Source organism: Carcharhinus amblyrhynchos, chromosome 16 (assembly GCF_965287045.1).
Source record: "Carcharhinus amblyrhynchos chromosome 16, sCarAmb.v2.hapA, whole genome shotgun sequence".
Lineage (NCBI taxonomy): Eukaryota > Metazoa > Chordata > Chondrichthyes > Carcharhiniformes > Carcharhinidae > Carcharhinus > Carcharhinus amblyrhynchos.
In genome coordinates, this window is record NC_137339.1 from 37,243,166 (window position 1) to 37,261,686 (window position 18,521).

Sequence of the window (18,521 nt, forward strand, 5' to 3'; positions counted from 1 at the left end):
TTAAAGAAAGGATGGCATGGACAAGTTGGGCCGAAGGGCCTGTTTCCATGCTGTAAACCTCTACGACTCTAAAATAAGAGCTTAAGTTGAAGAGCCTGCTCAAATAGTCACAAGCAGGTGCAAATGGTGGAAACTCGCCATGGTTATTAATTCAGTTTGGACAGTTTTCTGGGCAAGGCTAACCTACAGCACAATGCTTTTCAAAGCAGCATTAAAGATCATGGAAATGCAGTTTGCACATGACGTGGCTTGTGTTTAAAATTCCCCAATCTCTTTTGGTTAATTCCAGCTGAACTGCACTGAAAAAAAATCACAAACCAGGGAAATTCTCTGGCAGTGTGTGAAATCATTGAAACCACATCAACCTAGAAATAGCCTCTGAATTGTAGCGTTATGTATCAGCTGGGAATTACATTCTTCTGAACATGTGTCGACAAAAGGTACATATCAGCAAGTGGTGGTTTGCACATTGATACTGTGCAGGCCCACATGGGCTATGGGGAACAGACAAGTAGTTTATTTTACATCAGCTAATATCAATGGATTGGGTTATATTCTGATGGTGAGACAAACCAGCCTTCATTTGGCTGGCTCATCCTGCTTGAATTTATTTCAGGTGATGGCTCTTTAGTTAGTACCCGACAGAACATTTATCCATCTCTAGAAGGAAGTGCCACTTCATAGAGCTAACAGCCAATCAAGGGTCAACAGCTCTGGGCCGAACCAGGATTGATGGCCATTGTCAGTCCTGCAGAAGTCACAGGAGGAAGAGGAACCATGGATGCCCCAAGGAAGCCCAGGATCTTGTCGGGCTGGGTTGGCGAGCCCTGGTGAGGGGGTTAAGTGGCCCACACCAGGTTGCAAAATGGAGGTGGGTAGTGGGGAGAGCCTCCTGTTGGTACAGGGGGCCAAAAAGGAGGCACCACTGCATCCCTCCCCTCCAAAAAAAACCTCTTTCACTACCTGTAGTCCATAAGCTTAAACCTGCCAGGCTACATGTTGGGCACTGGCTTCTCCCGCTGCCCATTAAATCAAAGCTGTGGTGGACTGAGGCCCTTGTATGGGCATTAATTGTCCACTTAAGGGTTCAACTGGGCCATGGATGGGCAGCCCACCTGACACCTCCCCTCTGCCCATTAAATCATGACAGGGCAGTCATGCCAGAAGTGGGCACACAGCTCATGACACAGCACTCTAACTGCTCTCACCTGCTTTCTCACCACAAGTGGCCCATAAAATTCAGTTCCATGAGTATTCTATTGATAAATAAAGTTAACATTTTTCTTGTTACTTGTAAAGAAAATTATTTGTTCTTCCATTTTATACTTCAATTAGTTTGAAAGAGACAAGATTTTTTCCTTCTTGTCTATTTTCTCCTCCCCTCCCTTGAGCTTACTGTTGAAGTAGGTTTCTACAGGTATCAGTCAACTTCCAGTTCACTTGAGTGATTCATTTATCATGTGAATAGTGATACGAGGCCTGGACATTCAAACAAAGGCAAGGTCTATGCAATGAAGTTACTGTCAAGATCACCTAGTCGCCACACTCCAGCGCGTGTTTGGATACACTGAGGGAGAATTCAGCATAGCCAATGTACCTAACCAGCATATCTTTCCGACTGTGGGAGGAAACCAGAGCACCTGAAGGAAACTCAAACAGACATGGGGAGAATGTGCAGTCTCCGCACAGACAGTGACCCAAGCCAGGAATCGAACCCGGGTCCCTGGTGCTGTGAGACAGCAGTGCTAACCACTGTGCCACCGTCCTGCTATGAAGTTTAGAAGATCAGGTTTTTATCTGCAGGGATCCTTTAAATGTTTTCCAATCAGGTTCCCATGTAGCCACCTTTCAGACGAGAAACCTGTTCACAAGGCTGACAAAAGCAAAGGAGATCAAGTGGAATTCTGAATGCACAGGACTGGAGACGGATGGTCCAGATGAGGGAGCAAGGGGAAGGGCAGGTTCCAACTGCATACAGTGGGCGGGTCGGAATAGGGGGTGCCAATGGCAATTGGATAGGTGTGGGGGCAATTCAGCAGGCATGGCAGTCCCATGAATGAATTTTGAAAACTATTCAGTCGGGGAGTGGGCACCCAAGCTGCAGCAGGTACAGCGATGAAGAGATGACTCCAAAGCTGAGTATCAGAATATGAGGGGCACTAAGTACATAACTAAATATAAGAGATTTACCGCAGAGATTTGGAGAAATGACTTTACGTTGAGAGGTATGAGAACAAGGAATTCACATTCAGGGTCAGTATTAGGGGCAGATACTATGGTGGAATTTTATAGCCCTCCCATTGGTGGGATCTTCCACTCCTGCTAAAGTCAACCCCCTTGGCGGGTTCCCTGATGGTTTGGTGGGGGGTGGGGGGGGGAGAGGTGGAAGCCATGTGGGGCCTTGGCAAGACTGGAAGATCCATGGATGGCTAATGACTCTCCATCAGCCGCTGAGGTAGTGACCAGCAAAATCTCAATTTACACTAACTATGTCAGTCAAGACTAAACTGGAGAGTGGAATGAAGGAAGGGGGTTGAAGCAACTTGCAAACAGGTGGATAAATAAAATTAGGGTGTTTGCTCACATAGAAGATGAATGCTGGTTCTTCCAGTTGGCTGGTTTCCTTATTGCAACACAATTCAAAAAGCCTGTCTGCCCCAATATAGGCCAAGATAAATTCGACTGCTGCAATCAAAACAACACCTGCTATGTAGATAAATATGCCAAGGTGTTCCATAAAGACACAACTAGGATCATAGAATCATCAAATCCTACAATGCAGAAGGAGGCCATTCAGCTCATCGAGTCTGCGCCCAGGCCATATCCCCATAACTCCATGCATTTACCCTAGATAGTCCCGCTGACACTAAGGGGCAATTTAGCACGGCCAATCCAGCTAACCCACACATCTTTGGGCTGTGGGAGGAAACTGGAGCTCCCAGAGGAAACCCACGCAGACACAGGGAGAACATGCAAACTCCAGACAGTCAGTGACCAAGTCAGGAATCAAACCTGGGTACATGGCGCTGTGAGGCAGCAGTACTAACCACTGTTGTGCCATCATGCCATGTGAAACAATGTGAAACATTTCAGAAAATGTTCAGAAAATGAGTACCCTTATAGTGCCCAAAAGTTTGGTCCTCAACCAATGCACTTTTAAATGCCATGAAATGGACATTATTACATATCGGAAATTTTATAGACATGTTTATGAAGTGAGCTGCTGTACTTGTAAATATATTAGGATATAAACAAGTCACAATTAACAATTTTTAATACATAACTAAAAGCTGAACAATTTTTCACAAAGCAAAATAAGCCTCAAGAGAAGTAACTGAAAATGAGAATTTCCATTGAAATTATGAAACAATGGAACGTGAAGAAACCATCACAAAAAGGGATGACGCGTCTAGAAAAGAGTCCAATGATGTTCGTTACACATGCAAAAGATTCTGAGCTTTTGTCATAATCATCTACTCAATGGTGAATGGAACAAGAGAACTGTGAGAAATTGCACAAGCCATCCAGTTGCTATCAAGTCTTTTCAACAGACCACATCTGACCCTTGGGAGCCTCCATCAAAAATACAGACCTTGGAAAAGTCCAGCTGAAAACCCAATCCTTGTGAAAATGCAAATGACCCTAATACAGTGAAGCCAAACCATGTAAAAACTTCAAGGTAGCAGCTGCTACCCCACAATGCCCACATACATTATTAAATAATAGATCAGACACCAGTCAGAAGTGAGTTGCATTTTTGTCCTTGAGAAGTCCACTGACAAAGTACCACTATACCATCAAGATTGCCTAAAAATTTGAAGCTCTTGACCATATCTATTTCACCTCCATTGATGTAGACAGGGGCATGTCTTCCACTACCATTCCTGACTAACTCCTTCGTTTTGTTGACATTGAGGGAGAGATTGTTGTCATCGCACCAGTTGTCTATGTCTTTCCTGTACACCGTCTTGTCATTGTTTGAGATGTGACGCACTACGGTGGTCGATGGTGTCATCAGCAAACTTGAAAATCGAGTTGGAGGGGAAATTGGCCACAGTCACAGGTATACAAAGAGTATAGTAAGGGGCTGAGGCCACAGCCTTGTGGAGCATCAGTGTTGAGGATATTGTTGCTTTATCCTTACTGATTGTGGTCTATGGGTTAGGAAGTTCAGAATCCAGTCAGAGAGAGAGGAGCCGAGCCCCAGTGCATGGAGTTTGGAGATGAGTTTTGTAGCAATAATGGTGTTGAAGACTGAGCTGTAGTCGAGAAATAGCAGTCTGACATAGGTGTCTTTGTTATCTAGGTGTTTCAGGGTTGAGCGCAGGGCCAGGGAAATGGCGTCTGCTGTGGACCTGTTGCAGCAGTAGCTGAACTGTAGTGGATCCAGGCAATCTGGGAGGCTGGTTGTGCCATGATTAACCTTTCAAAGCACTTCATAACGATGGATGGCAGAACCTTCGGACGATAGCCATTAAGGCGACCTGCTTGCCTTTTCTTTGGTACTGAGATGATGGTCATCTTCTTGAAGCAGATAGAGACCTCAGATTGTTGTAAAGAGAGGTTGAAAACGTCTGCCAGCTAGCCCACACAAGTTCTGATTGCCCACACACCTGAGGAAGAAGTAGAGCTCTGAAAGCTTGTGATTCCAAATAAACCTGTTGGACTTGAACTTGGTGTTGTGAGACTTCTTAGTCTGCAATGGTGACCTCGGATACCACTTCGTCCGAGGTTTCCAGGGTGGACGGCGTGCTCTCGCTGACCTCTAGCTCAAAACGGGCATAGAATGCATTGATGTCATCGAGGAGGGGTGCATCGGTGCCAGCAATTTTACATACTTTCACCTTGTAGCCTGTTATGTCTTGCAGATCTTTCCCTAATCAGCGAGGTCCATGTGGTTCTATTTTCTCAGAAGTTTAAGAAAATTTGGCATGTCCATTACAACTCTCTCCAATATTTACAGATGCGCCACAGAAACCATTCTTTCTGGTTGTATCACAGCTTGGTACAGTCCCTACTCTGTCCAAGACTACAAAAAACTAGAAAGGGTCGTAAACAAAGTCTAGTCCATTACTCAAACCAGCCTCCTTCGCATTGACACTGTCTACCCTTCCCAGTGCCTCAGAAAAGCAGCCAGCATAATCACAGACCCCACACACCTCAGACATACATCTTCCACCTTCTTCTGTCGGGACATAGATACAAAAGTCTGAGGACATGTTCCAATCGACTCAAGAACAGCTTCTTCCCTGCTGCCATCAGACTTTTGAACTGATCTACATTGCATTAAGTTGATCTTTCTCTACACCCTAGCTTTGTCTGTAACACTACATTCTGCACTCTCTCGTTTCCTACTCAATGAGCGGTATGCTTTGTATAGCATACAAGAAACAATATATTTCACTGCATACTAATACATGTGACAATAATAAATCAAATCAAAAATCAATAAAATAAGTCAATACTTAATTTATTTACTGCAACTTTATCCTGACTGAGAAGGTTAACTTTGTTTCTTTCAGTATAGGAAAATAGCTACCAAGAATTGGGCTCCAACATGTTATAAGTTCATTATTCCACCGCTGGAATCTACCTGTCCAAACCCAGACAGAATTTCATGCTTGGGCAGGCAGGATCTTGGGCAGAAAACACACCCATTCACCTATTAAGGCTCTTAAGTAGCCACCTAGTGACCACTTAAGGACCTTTTCCCACCCAGCCTCAATTTTCAGGCTGGTTGGAAGGGTGGGAAAGTGACATTTACACTTTTCCCCATCTCGGGCGGGAAGGAGGGGTGGGGGATGTAGTCCAGGGAGAGCACTGTAGTACTGCTTCTGGCCACTGCAGTGCTATGCCCACCAGCCAATCTGATTTCCCAACACCTCTCATTGGTGGGGATTTCTTTCGGGGGGAGACAGAGTCCCACCCATTCCCAATCTACACTCAAGTGAGCGTTAAATCACAGTGGGGCTTAGAGAGCGCCAATCACTCACCATCCTAGAGTCATAGGGCAATATAGCATAGAAAGAGCCCTTTGGCCCAACCGATCCATGCCAACCACAGCACCTTCCCAGTTAGTCCCAATTGCCCATGTTGGCTCATATCCCTCTAATCCTTTCCCTTCCATGTACTTATCCAAGTGCTTTTAAATGTTGCTATTGTACCTGTACTGCTTGGGGGTCACGTAACTATTTGTATTTTACTCTGTCCTATCCTTATAATCCTACCCAATGTGTCTGTCTTTCTCAGTCAGTAATTAATTGAAACACCTTTTATTCAGCTGTTAATCATCAACTGATGGTGATGCAGGTCCCCTGATGTTTCTCTTATCCAGGGAATATAATGGGACTTGAAGGAGATCCAAGGAACAGTGTGAAAAAAGTAACAATGAGCTATTCTTACACCAGATTAGAAAGAACTATCTTTTTCCTTTGAATAAATCCAGGGACTCACTGAAAGTCTGAATAGGCTCATTTAGCCAAAATAGGTTTTGTAAGAGTTGAATGGTCTGACGCACATGATTCATGAGCAGCACTCAAAGTAATTAATTCTTAGCTGCACAAACTCACACATACATAGATATTTATTCACAATCTAAAAATGAATGGATAAAAAGAACTGCACGAATACACATGATTCTTCGTGTGGGACTTTGAACAGATTTGATGATTACAGTTCACTATTCGTTAATAAATGAGATTTATAAAATACATACCCCAGGAAGAAATGTGAAGAAGTTGTATTTCTGATTATTGATTACATTTCGTGGGTATTTATGTTCTCGCTTCTCTGGATGTCCAAGCCACACTGTGCGAGGTTTGAAGTCCCTTCCTCTGCAGCACCAACCACAGCACCTTTGGAAAAGAGATACATATTTTTACAACGTGTACTGGGTAAGGAAAATACTGGTACTGTACACTGAAGACTTCTTTATTCCCAGTGAAATTACAGCCTCATTTTACATGGCACTGGTATCACATATTGTCTCATTCGCTTCCTCATTGGGGAACATTAAGGGCTGACAGAGATTAGTGCAGAATAAGCATAAATCAAAATGTTTGCACCAGTGGTTAGCACTGCTGCCTCACAGCACTAGGGATCAGGCTGGGATTGTCGTCAGTACAGGCTCGATGGCCTCTTTGGCACTGTAGGGATGCTATTCTATTCTTTAGAAACTTCAAAATTCATATCCTGTGCAGCTTTCCTACTAACAGCAAGGTCCCCAGAATTTTCATGTATAAATTTACTGAGTTTGATACCCAAAGTAGAGATTTCAGGAAGTAAGGTGACTAACACAAGTTATTTTACCTTTCTGAATCATTAAAACTCATAGGAAATTCACAGTTAGTTTCAAATTAACACATTATGCATAAAGAGTCTTTGCCAGATGAGCCCTGAAGCATTCATGTATGCACTGATGATGAAGTGCTACTTTAAGCAATATGCATCACCACAAGATATTAATGAAATAATTTGTTTGATTAAGGAGTTTCACAAATTAAATGCCACCTACAAAATGAAAGTACATTACAGTAATTTTGTTAACAAACTGAAGGGATAAAATACATAGGACATCTGCTCTCTCAGGTGAGCTGAAAGGTCTGGAGCAATTCAAGGAACATAGTAAGAAGTCTCACAACACCAGGTTAAAGTCCAACAGGTTTATTTGGTAATAAACGCCACTAGCTTTTGGAACGCCGTTCCTTGGTCAGGTGAGTGGGGAGTTCTGATCCAGTTCTGGGGTTTAGGCCAACAGTGATCCCAGAATCTCAAACAAAAATCAACTGCTACTAAAATAACCCCTCAGAAGCCAATGTCCCTTCACCAGAATCCTTTTAATTACAATGTCAATTCCACTCAAAGAGAATGCTTCAAGTACAGAGTTGGAGGCCGGAATTTTACCAGCATGCCAGCCCCGATTCCAGGGGCGGGGCTCGGAGAACGGCATTCTTTGTTGGCCTCAGGCGGGATTGTGCAAAACTTGAGGAGATGTGCCGGTACAATTCCACCCAGAATCTGGAGTGCCAGTCGATCTGACACTCCCATATTTATATATAGGTGAGGCTCCATGATTGGGCAGGCAATTAGGACCTCAATCAGGGAGCTCATGTTCCAAAAGGCCAACCTCAGGTGCCTCACTTAGTCATTAGTGCTACTTTATTTCAATAGTGCTTCAGGACCATTGATATGAGCAGATTTGGTTGCTGGGTTGGCCTACAATGGCTACACTGCAAGGGTGATTTGCTGCTAGGAATAAACATTGGTGTACATGAAGTCAGAGGAATAAAGAGTTGGAAAGAGAAATTGTTTGTCAATGGGAAGCGAACGAAGCAACAAATAAACCAACTGGAATGTATCAATCTGAGTAAGAAAGAAGTCCTCATACTTACTGTTGAATATTGTGCCATGGGCAAGGGACAAGAGTTAAAGATGGCTGTTGGAAGTAGATAAATGAAACAGGGTTTATCTCTGCTCTCCACAAAGATGCTGGAATAGTAATTAGTTTTGACAGACAGCAGTGATGCATGATGGTTGAAGGGAGATTTAGAAGCCCAAGGCAATAGAAAATTATATCAAGGTGAATAAAGTCAAACTAAGTGAGACAAGAAGGAACAGAGCTCGTTGCTAACACATCTGAGAGTAAGGCTCAAACAATGTCACTTCATCTGAATGTGCATAGCATTCACACTAAGATAGATGAAATAGTGGCACAAATAATGGCAAAATGGTTTAGAGCTAATCTGTATTACAAAAATATGGTTACAAGATAACCAAGGTCAGGAAATAAATATTCCAGTGTATTCAACACTTAAAAAAAACTGGTAGAATGGGAGAGGAGGAGTGATCCTGATAATAAAGAATGACATAAGGACCTTAGCTCAGTAAATCAGGAAGTCGAATGAATGGAGCATAGGAATGTCAAGAATCAGAATGCATTAGTGGGGGTAACTGATAGTTTATAGTAGTAACACTGTTGGACAGAGCACTGAACAATAAATTATTGGCAATTGCAAGGAAGGCAATATAATAGTTATGTGGGACTTTAATTTGCATATAGGCTAGACCAATCAAACTGGCAAAGGTGGCCTGGAAGGTGAGTTTATAGACAGTTTCTTGGGACAATATGTTGTGGAATCAACCAGAGGTAAAGCTACTTTAGAAGTAATATTGTGCAATGAGGCAGGGTTAATTAGTAATGTCATTGTAAAAGATCCACAGGGAAATAGTAATTGTAATCTAACTGAATTCCACATTGTTTGAAAATTACATTCTCCAATCACAAACAAGAATCATAAATTTCACTAAAGCCAATTATACAGATACGAGGGGATAGCTGGCTAAGATTGATTGGGTACAATCTAACAGACCCATAGAACCTGATAGCCAACGTGATAGGATTCAAAAAAGGATAGCTCCAAAGATAGCAGATGTGCTGGTTATGATTTTCCAAAATTCCATAGATTATAAAATGGTTCTAGCAGATTGGAAGTTAGCAAACGTATCACTGCTATTCAAGAAATGAGGGACAGAGAAAATGGGGAACTACTGGCCAGCTAGCTTGACATCAGTTGTTAGAATCCATTGATTGATTCTGCAACTACTGCACTCTGGGGCAGCGAGTTCCATAAATTCACAACCCTCTGTGAGAAGTAGCTTTTCCTTATCTCTGCCTTGAACCTCCCCCACTTACTCTACAACTATGACCTCTCAGCCTAAACTGTTCTAGAAGGGGAACATTTGGTTAACATTTACTTAATCAACCCCATTGAGTATTTTATATATACCAATTAAATCCCTCTCATTCTTCTGTACTCCAGTGAGTACAAGGCCAAGCTACTCAACCACTCCTCATACGACAACCCCTTCAAACCTGGAATCAATCTCGTGAACCTCTTCTGAACCGCCTCTCGTTCCACCACATCCTTCCTCAAATGATGACCCCAGAACTGAACACAATACTCCAGGTGTGGTCTCACCAATGCCATATAGAATTGTAACAACATTTCCCTACTTTTATACTCTAGACCCTTAGCAATAAATGCCAAGATTCAATTTGCCTTCCTTATAACATTCTGCACCTGCATACTCACTTCCCATAATTGTTTAACAATTGTTGTCCAATTGCAGAATCACATTGAATGTTGGATATTGAGTTTTGTAAGCACTGGTTGGAATAGTACAGTCAGTACTTTGTCTGTTGCAAACAGCTAAAGGGATGTGATGTTTTATACGATCCACCCAGTCATTCAAGTGGATGGCCAACACTGCTGGCTGGCATCAGACTGGCGCTGAAATTGATATACACATTACTCGTTTGCGTGGTGGGCAGAATGTCAATTTGGCTTTTCAGTAGCATCTTGTTTGGGGAGGATACCACTTGTGTTGCATGAAACAGCAAGCTTCATCTGTTGCTCGGTTTATTCTGTAAAAAGTCTGACAACACCAGGTTTCAGTCCAACCAATTTATTTGATAGTAAATTCACTAGCTTTTGGGTTAGCCCCTTCGTCAGGTGAATGGAGAGTTCTGGCCTCAGACAGAGCATATAAAGCACAGACAGTTTACAGATTACTGATTAGAATGCAAATCTTTACACCTAACCTGCTGTTCAAGTCTTAAAGTGGCCGACAATGTGTGTGGAAGGAGCACTGATCACAGGTTACAGAGATGTGTATTGTCTCCAGACAGTACAGTAAGTGAGGTTTTGCAAACCCAGGCAAGTCACAGGGGTTACAGATAGTGCGACGTGAACCCAAGATCCCTGTTGAGACCGTCCTCATGTGTGCGGAACTTGGCTATCAGTCTCTGCTCAGCAACTCTGTGTTGTCGTGTGTCGTGAAGGCCGCCTTGGAGAATGCTTACCTGAAGGTCAGAGGCTGAAGGCCCATGACCACTGAAGTGTTCGGTTTATTCTACCAGTGAAAATGGGCTTGAAGGAGACTGTAGTACATAAGAACATAAGAAATAGGAGCAGGAGTAGGCCATCCAGCCCTTCGAGCCTGCCCCGCCATTCAATAAGATCATGGCTGATCTGTCGTGGCTCAGTTCCACATTCCCGCCCTCTCCCCATAACCCTTAATCCCCTTGCTTATCAAAAACCCATCAACCCGCGTCTTAAAAATATTTAGCGAGGCAGCCTCCACCACCTCAACGGGCAGAGAATTCCAGAGATTCACCACCCTTTGAGTGAAGAAGTTCTTCCTCAACTCCGCTCTAAACCGCACCCCCCCTTTATCTTGAGGCTGTGCCCCCTAGTCCTACTGTCCTTTCTGAGCGGGAAGAGCCTCTCCACCTCTATCCTATCCATCCCATTCATCATCTTATACGTCTCAATGAGATCTCCCTTCATTCTTCTAAACTCTAATGAGTACAAGCCTAGTTTATTCAGCCTCTCCTCATAGCTCAACTCCGGTATCAGCCTAGTAAACCTCCTCTGCACTCCCTCCAAGGCCAAAATATCTTTGCGTAAGTACAGCGACCAAAACTGCACACAGTACTCCAGCTGCAGCCTCACCAGTGCCCAATACAGCTGCAGCAAGACCTCCCTACTTTTATATTCAATCCCCCTCGCTATGAAGGCCAGCATCCCAGACAACCACATGGCAAATCTTTCAACTAACTCATCAAGTTAAAGTCATTTAACTGCTGCATTTCAATGGTGAATTTGAGCGCAGGAAGAAGCCCATTCAGGTGTGTAAGAAAATTGCAGATTCAAATATCTTAAGCAGCACCTTCCAAACCTATGACCACTGCCAACCAGGAGGGCGAGAGCAGCAGGTATCCAGGAATATCACCAACTGGAATTTCCCCTCCAAATCATTCACCATCCTTACTTGGAAATATATCTCTGTTCCTTTACTATTGCTGGGTTAAAATCTTGGAATTCTGTCCCCAACAGCACGTTGGGTGTACCTACACTCAGGAACACAGTGGTTCAAGATGGTAGCTCACCTCCACCTTGTGGAGGGCAACTAGGGATAGGTAGGATGTTGGCACCTAGTTAGCAATGCCCACATCCTACAAAGATGGATATTTTAAAAATATACCCAACATATCATTTACAGACCGGAAATGTACGAGGGCTAGGGTTTAGGGGTCATTGTATTGAAGATGTTTATCTCTGGAAACCAATGAAGAAATTGGTGGGATTTGGGCATACATGGTGTCATTAAAATTGAACTTAACTGGACAAGTTGCTGAGCTCATAAGTCCAATTAATCCAATTCTAACAATGTGTTGCATTTAGATTAATAAAGGACAAAGGACAAAGAAAGTTACAGCACAGGAACAGGCCCTTCGGCCCTCCAAGCCTGCACCGACCATGCCGCCTGATTGAACTAAAATCCCTCTACCGTTACAGGGACCATATCCATCTATTCCTATCCTATTCATGTGATTGTCAAGACATCCCTTAAAAGTCACTATCATATCTATTTCCATTACTTCCCCAGCAGTGAGTTCCAGGCACTCATCACCCTCTGTGTAAAAAAAAACTTCCCTCGTACATCTCATATCTTAAATATATGCCCCCTAGTAACTGACTCTTCACCTGGAAAAAAGCTTCTGCCTATTCACTCTGTCCATGCCGCTCATAATCCTGTAGACTTCTATCAGGTTGCCCCTCAATCTCCATTGTTCCAGTGAGAGAAAACCAAGTTTCTCCAACCTCTTCTCATAGCTAATGCCCTCCATACCAGGCAATACCTTGGCAAATTTGTTCTGTACCCTCTCCAAAGCCTCCACATCCTTCTGGTAGTGTGGCGACCAGAATTGAACACTATATTCCAAGTGCGACCTAATTAAAGTTCTATAAAGCTGCAGCATGATTTGCCAATTTTTAAACTCAGTGCCCCGGCTCTATGCCTTCTTGACTACCTTCTCCACTTGCATTGCCATTTTCAGTGACCTGTGTACCTATACACCCAGATCCCTCTGCTTATCAATACTGTTAAGGGTTCTACCATTTACAATATATTTACCATCTGTATTAGATCTTCCAAAATGCATTACCTCACATTTGTCCTATTAAACTCCATCTGCTATCTCTCCGCCCAAGTCTCCAACCAATCTATATCCTGCTGTATCCTCTGATGGTCCTCAACGCTATCTGCAAATCCACCAACCTTTGTGTCATCCGCAAACTTACTAACGAAACCAGTTAAAATATATATATATACATAAATATGTACATATCTATCTATATATATATATATATATATATATACATACATATACACACTGGTCCAGCATTGATCCCAGGTGGGCAGTGAGCATCAGAACCACCATCTGCTGACAAGTAAATAGGCAATTTAACCCATTAAAGAATAAGTTGAAAGCAATTCTTCGTGACCCATCCATTTTTATAGTTGGTGAGCAGGCCGATTGGCTAGGTGGCCTTTACGTTTTAGTTGTAACCTCGATCAAAGCGGAATGAAATGTCAGAGCTGAAAATAAAATTTAAAAAGGCATCTGGGTACTTTGTGTTGAATGTGCTGCCTAGACACTGATTGTTGTGTTTTTTCATTGGGATTAAATTTGTATATGCTTGCAGTTCCCTGAGACAGCTCCAGAGTGGTTGCTCCTATCTACCCTCCCTTTTCTCGGTGCCCTCCCTCCTCCACATTTCAGGTTAGCTGCCCATGAATTGGCCAGCCAGTGAAATTGTGTTTTAACGCCTATCACAGCCAGTAGCTCGTTTCATGCCTGCTTCTTGGCCCTCTGAGCCCATGCACCCAAGGGAGCAAAATCAGGCCCAGGATTTTTTAACCAGTCTGCACTGAGGATATACGAGCCTTGTTCAGTTAGAGTGTGAGAGCCTCATTAAGAGCTTGAAAAAAGTATAAACAAGGCTAATCCCTGCTATTTCATTTCTGGAGCTAATTGCTGAAGTCCATCACAAATGGCCCTCGGTACATCTGGTAAGTCACTTGGCATTTCTCTTTAAACTGGGCTTTGGGCAGATTGTGATTATGCTATTTGGCTGTTGGATGCATTTATGCAGTTTTTTTTAATATTACATTTAATTTTTCTTTCCATTTTGAATGAAGAGAATTCTTTCTCAAATCAAACAGTTTATATTGGTAGGGTGGACATTTTGCTGGGAATTGCTTTTGCTCTAAGGAAGCTTGATGCAGAGGAGTTGCAGAATATTAACTGGAGGGAAGCTTACTTTCAAATGAGAGGTTTCAGAAATCTGCAGCTCGTCACGTGTTTCTTCACAGACCATATCAAACCTGCCAGCATGTCAAAGACAGAGGCCATTCAGCCCAAAGAGTTTACACCAGCTCTTTCAAGGAGAAATCTAGTTAATCTCTCTTGTCCTTCTTTTCCACGTATCCTTGCAACTTTCTTCTCCTGATATACATCTAATTCCCTCCTGAAAGTTACTATTGAATCTATAATGCCACAGTGCAAATGTCTACGGCTTCCTTGTGCAGTACATTAGTGATTAGGCTAGAAATGTTGAACGAGCTCATGGACACGTCCTTGTTATCAATATGCAAGTCTTGTATGGTCTTCACAAAGGTGCGGACAGTTGTGTGGAAAACTTGCTAAATATTTGGCCAATTCACATTGTGCACAGTCGGTCACAGATGAAAGATATCACTGTTGTGTGCCTTGGGCAGCTCATTCATAATGCAGATGCAGTTCATTGAATTCAATCGTATACAGCAGCAGGCAGCTCATTATTCTTGCACAAGATCAACACTTTTTTCCAGCAAAACTGTCTCTATTATTGCTGGGTATGATGACTGGCGAGCTCCAACAGCCATTGTGATGTGCCATCTGACCACTGGGGTTTTGAAACGCAACACCAAGAGTTACAATGTTTTACCTAATAAACACAAAGTAGGAAACCATAGTACACCATTAAAGTAGTATGCAAAAGTAACATTTTGCCTGCATCAACTCTACACTTGATAAGGTAGAATAACTTAGCTAAAAGGAAAAACTGTCAAACCACATGAGTGCTCCCTGAATTCCAATGATTAAAATTGAGCTACTAGAGCTGCATTTTTGAAATAGGTTATTCGACCACTATACATAACCCATAATGGGAAACACCCCAATATGACAAATCATCCAGTTAAATTTGAAGGGCTTCACCAATCATATCATACACCTTCAACAGACAACACCTTATAGCAGGCAAGATGTGCTTATATTTTCTGATTGGAATAATGTCTGGTAATGAATGTAATAAGACCTGTAATTTAGGTGTACACAAAAATTTGAAATAATACATGTTGAATACAGCAAAGGTTCTCTCAGCGTCCCAGCTGCAGTACTGAAGACGCACTGAAGAACTAACCAGGTTTCTAGCCAGCTGTTTCAGTACAGTGACAATACTGGCATCTACCTGACAACAAGGAAAATCATTCAAGCATGCCCTGTCCACAAAAGACAGGACTAATCCAATCTGTGTAGCTGACAATGCTATTAAGTAGCACTTAGCAATAACCAGCTCTCCAATTCTCAGTTAGGGTTCCACTAACGCCACTTACAGCCTTAGTGCAAATATGCACAAAAGAACTGAAATAAAAACACTAAAACTACTGGAAATACTCCACAGACCAGGCAGCTTGTGTGTCTGAGATGACCTTTCATCACAATTGAAGATAGATATAAGTATAAGGGGTTGTAAGTCAATGTAAGGGGAGCGGGCAAGGAATTGAATAAAAGAATTGAGTTGAGAGTGACTGCACTTGATTGAGTGCAGCATCTTGAAGTCAATGAACATCAAGAAGAAGCCCTCCACTTGCTGGAGTCATACTTAGCACAATGAAAGATGGTTGTGGTTGTTGAATACCAACAATGCATGGAAATACCACCCCTACAAGTTCCCCTTCAAAGCATTCACTGTCCTCACTCACTGTCATTGGGTTAAAATCCTGGAATTCCCTTTCTACCATCACTGTGGTTGTACCTACACACATGGACAGCAGTAGTTGAAGAAGGTGGTTCATCATCACCGTCAAGGTCAATTAGGAATGGACAATAAATGCTGGCCCAGCAAATAATGCTCACATTCTAAAAATGAATAAAAAATAATTTTGTTCCATACAGAACATGGTTTCTCTAAACAGCAAATATACTGTGGATAAAGATTGTTATATTGTTTTAAAATTTTAAATTTTTCATAATTACAGGCTCCTTACCCAATAAAATGTCAAACTGATATATTTTTAGAACTAACGCTTGATTATACTGCAGCTGCAAATTTCCAATTATGAGCTCCAGTACCAACATATAAGCCTTGCTCATATCTGTTCTATTATGAAACACTTCGGACTGTGATGGTTATCGATTGGATTCTTCCAAGTGTGTCACAGAAAAGATAAGGTAAGGTTAAAATTTAATACTGATGGCTGTTAACTGGGAGGCTACAGAGGATATACATCCCAGAATGATTGATTAGTGAGTTGGATGTTGCTGTTAGTTTTGGAAGGAAGCAGCTAATTGATCAATCAATGTGAATGGAGTTGATCAATAGGCTAGTGATTCAATTCAAATATAAAAATGTAGTATGGCTGTCCACTGCAAATGTCTGTTACACAGCAAACACTCTTCTGAGTCTTGTAAATAATCCAAGAGACAGTTTTAATGTCTTTCTGTATGGCGATAGCTTCAAAGTGATAATAAACAGTACACAACCCAGGAGTGCAACTATCATGTTCCTTGTAATGGAAATGGATTCTCATTCCTTTCATATGTGTGCACTCTCTCCAATCTCTTCCAAGGTAAGCCAAGAAAACACATGGTAAGCTGAAGTCAACATATGAACCTTTAAGCCAGTTTATTTGACAGTAAGTTGAAATACATAGCAATAGCTAGGATAGGTATCCTCATGTAACAATAGAAAATAATGGACACTCCAGTTCAGTTTCTGCTCAATGATAACATCCAGAATGTGACAGTAGGGGATTACCAGTGCTGGTAATGCCATTAAGAGTCACGTGGCACTGGTTAGATTCTCTCTTATTAGAGATGGTCAATGCCTTGTACGATGTGAATGCCAGCTCAAGCCTGTACATTGTCCAGGTGTCACTGCATTTGGACATGGACCAGGACTTAAGAACATAAGAACATAAGAACATAAGAAATAGGAGCAGGAGTAGGCCATCTAGCCCCTCGAGCCTGCCCCGCCATTCAATAAGATCATGGCTGATCTGTCGCTGCTCAGTTCCACTTTCCCGCCCTCTCCCCATAACCCTTAATCCCCTCTCTTATCAAAAACCCATCAACCCGCGTCTTAAAAATATTTAGCGAGGCAGCCTCCACCACTTCAACGGGCAGAGAATTCCAGAGATTCACCACCCTTTCAGTGAAGAAGTTCCTCCTCAACTCCATTCTAAACCGCCCCCCTTTTATCTTGAGGCTGTGCCCCCTAGTCCTACTGTCTTCTTTGAGCGGGAAGAGTCTCTCCACCTCTATCCTATCCATCCCATTCATCATCTTATACGTCTCAATGAGATCTCCCCTCATTCTTCTAAACTCTAACGAGTACAAGCCTAGTTTATTCAGCCTCTCCTCATAGCTCAACCCCCTCAACTCCAGTATCAGCCTAGTAAACCTCCTCTGCACTCCCTCCAAGGCCAAAATATCTTTGCGCAGGTGCGGCGCCCAAAACTGCACACAGTACTCCAGCTGCGGCCTCACCAATGCCCTATACAGCTGCAGCAAGACCTCCCTACTTTTATATTCAATCCCCCTCGCTATGAAGGCCAGCATTCCATTCGCCTTCCTGACCACCTGCTGCACCTGCAAGCTGGGTTTTTGCGACTCGTGCACAAGGACCCCGAGGTCCCTCTGCACCATCGCCTGCTGCAGTTTTTCGCCCCGTAAGTAATAGTCCTTCCTACCATTCTTCCTACCAAAGTGGACCACCTCACACTTGCCAACATTAAATTCCATTTGCCATTTCCTGGCCCATTCGCCCAGCCTATCTAGATCCTTCTGCAGACTCTCCACACCCTCCGCACAATTTGCCGTTCCACCAATCTTGGTGTCATCAGCAAATTTCGACACCCCACACTCGGTTCCCTCCTCCAGATCATCTATATAAATGGTAAAAAGCTGAGGCCCCAGCACCGACCCCTGGGGCACTCCACTAGACTTGGTGGTGGTGAGCTCCCTTCTTGAACCGCTGCTGTCCATGTGGTGTAGGTACACCCACAGTGCTGTTAGGGAAGGAGTTGCAGTATTTTGACCCAGCGACAGTGAAGGAACAGTGATATATTTCCAAGTCTGGATAATGAATGGTTTGGAGGGGAACTTTCATGTGGTGGTGTTCCCATGTAGCTGTTGCCCTTGCCCTTCTAGATGGTAGTGGTTGTGGATCTGGAAGGTGCTGTCTAAGGAACCCAAGTGTTCATCAACAACCAAAATGGGCTGACAAATTGGTAATTCCTTCAAGTCCTTTTCCTGGAATCTCCTTAAAGATATATTTCATCTTTTCTCGCCCTAAACTTTTGTGAATACACTTTGAGTTATTTTTTACATGTTTGATTTAAAGCAGTCT

The 18,521-nt window shown here is 42.8% G+C and overlaps 1 protein-coding gene across 1 annotated transcript in view; it reads right to left on the minus strand.

Annotated features, from left to right (window-relative positions):
* The window catches only part of atp9a (ATPase phospholipid transporting 9A), a 179,232-nt gene that overhangs the window by 131,047 nt on the left and 29,664 nt on the right, over nt 1-18,521 (minus strand). The window contains exon 2 of the mRNA XM_080205002.1: nt 6,716-6,854. Coding sequence (XP_080061128.1) covers nt 6,716-6,854 — 139 coding nt within the window. The remainder of the gene's footprint in view (nt 1-6,715; nt 6,855-18,521) is intronic.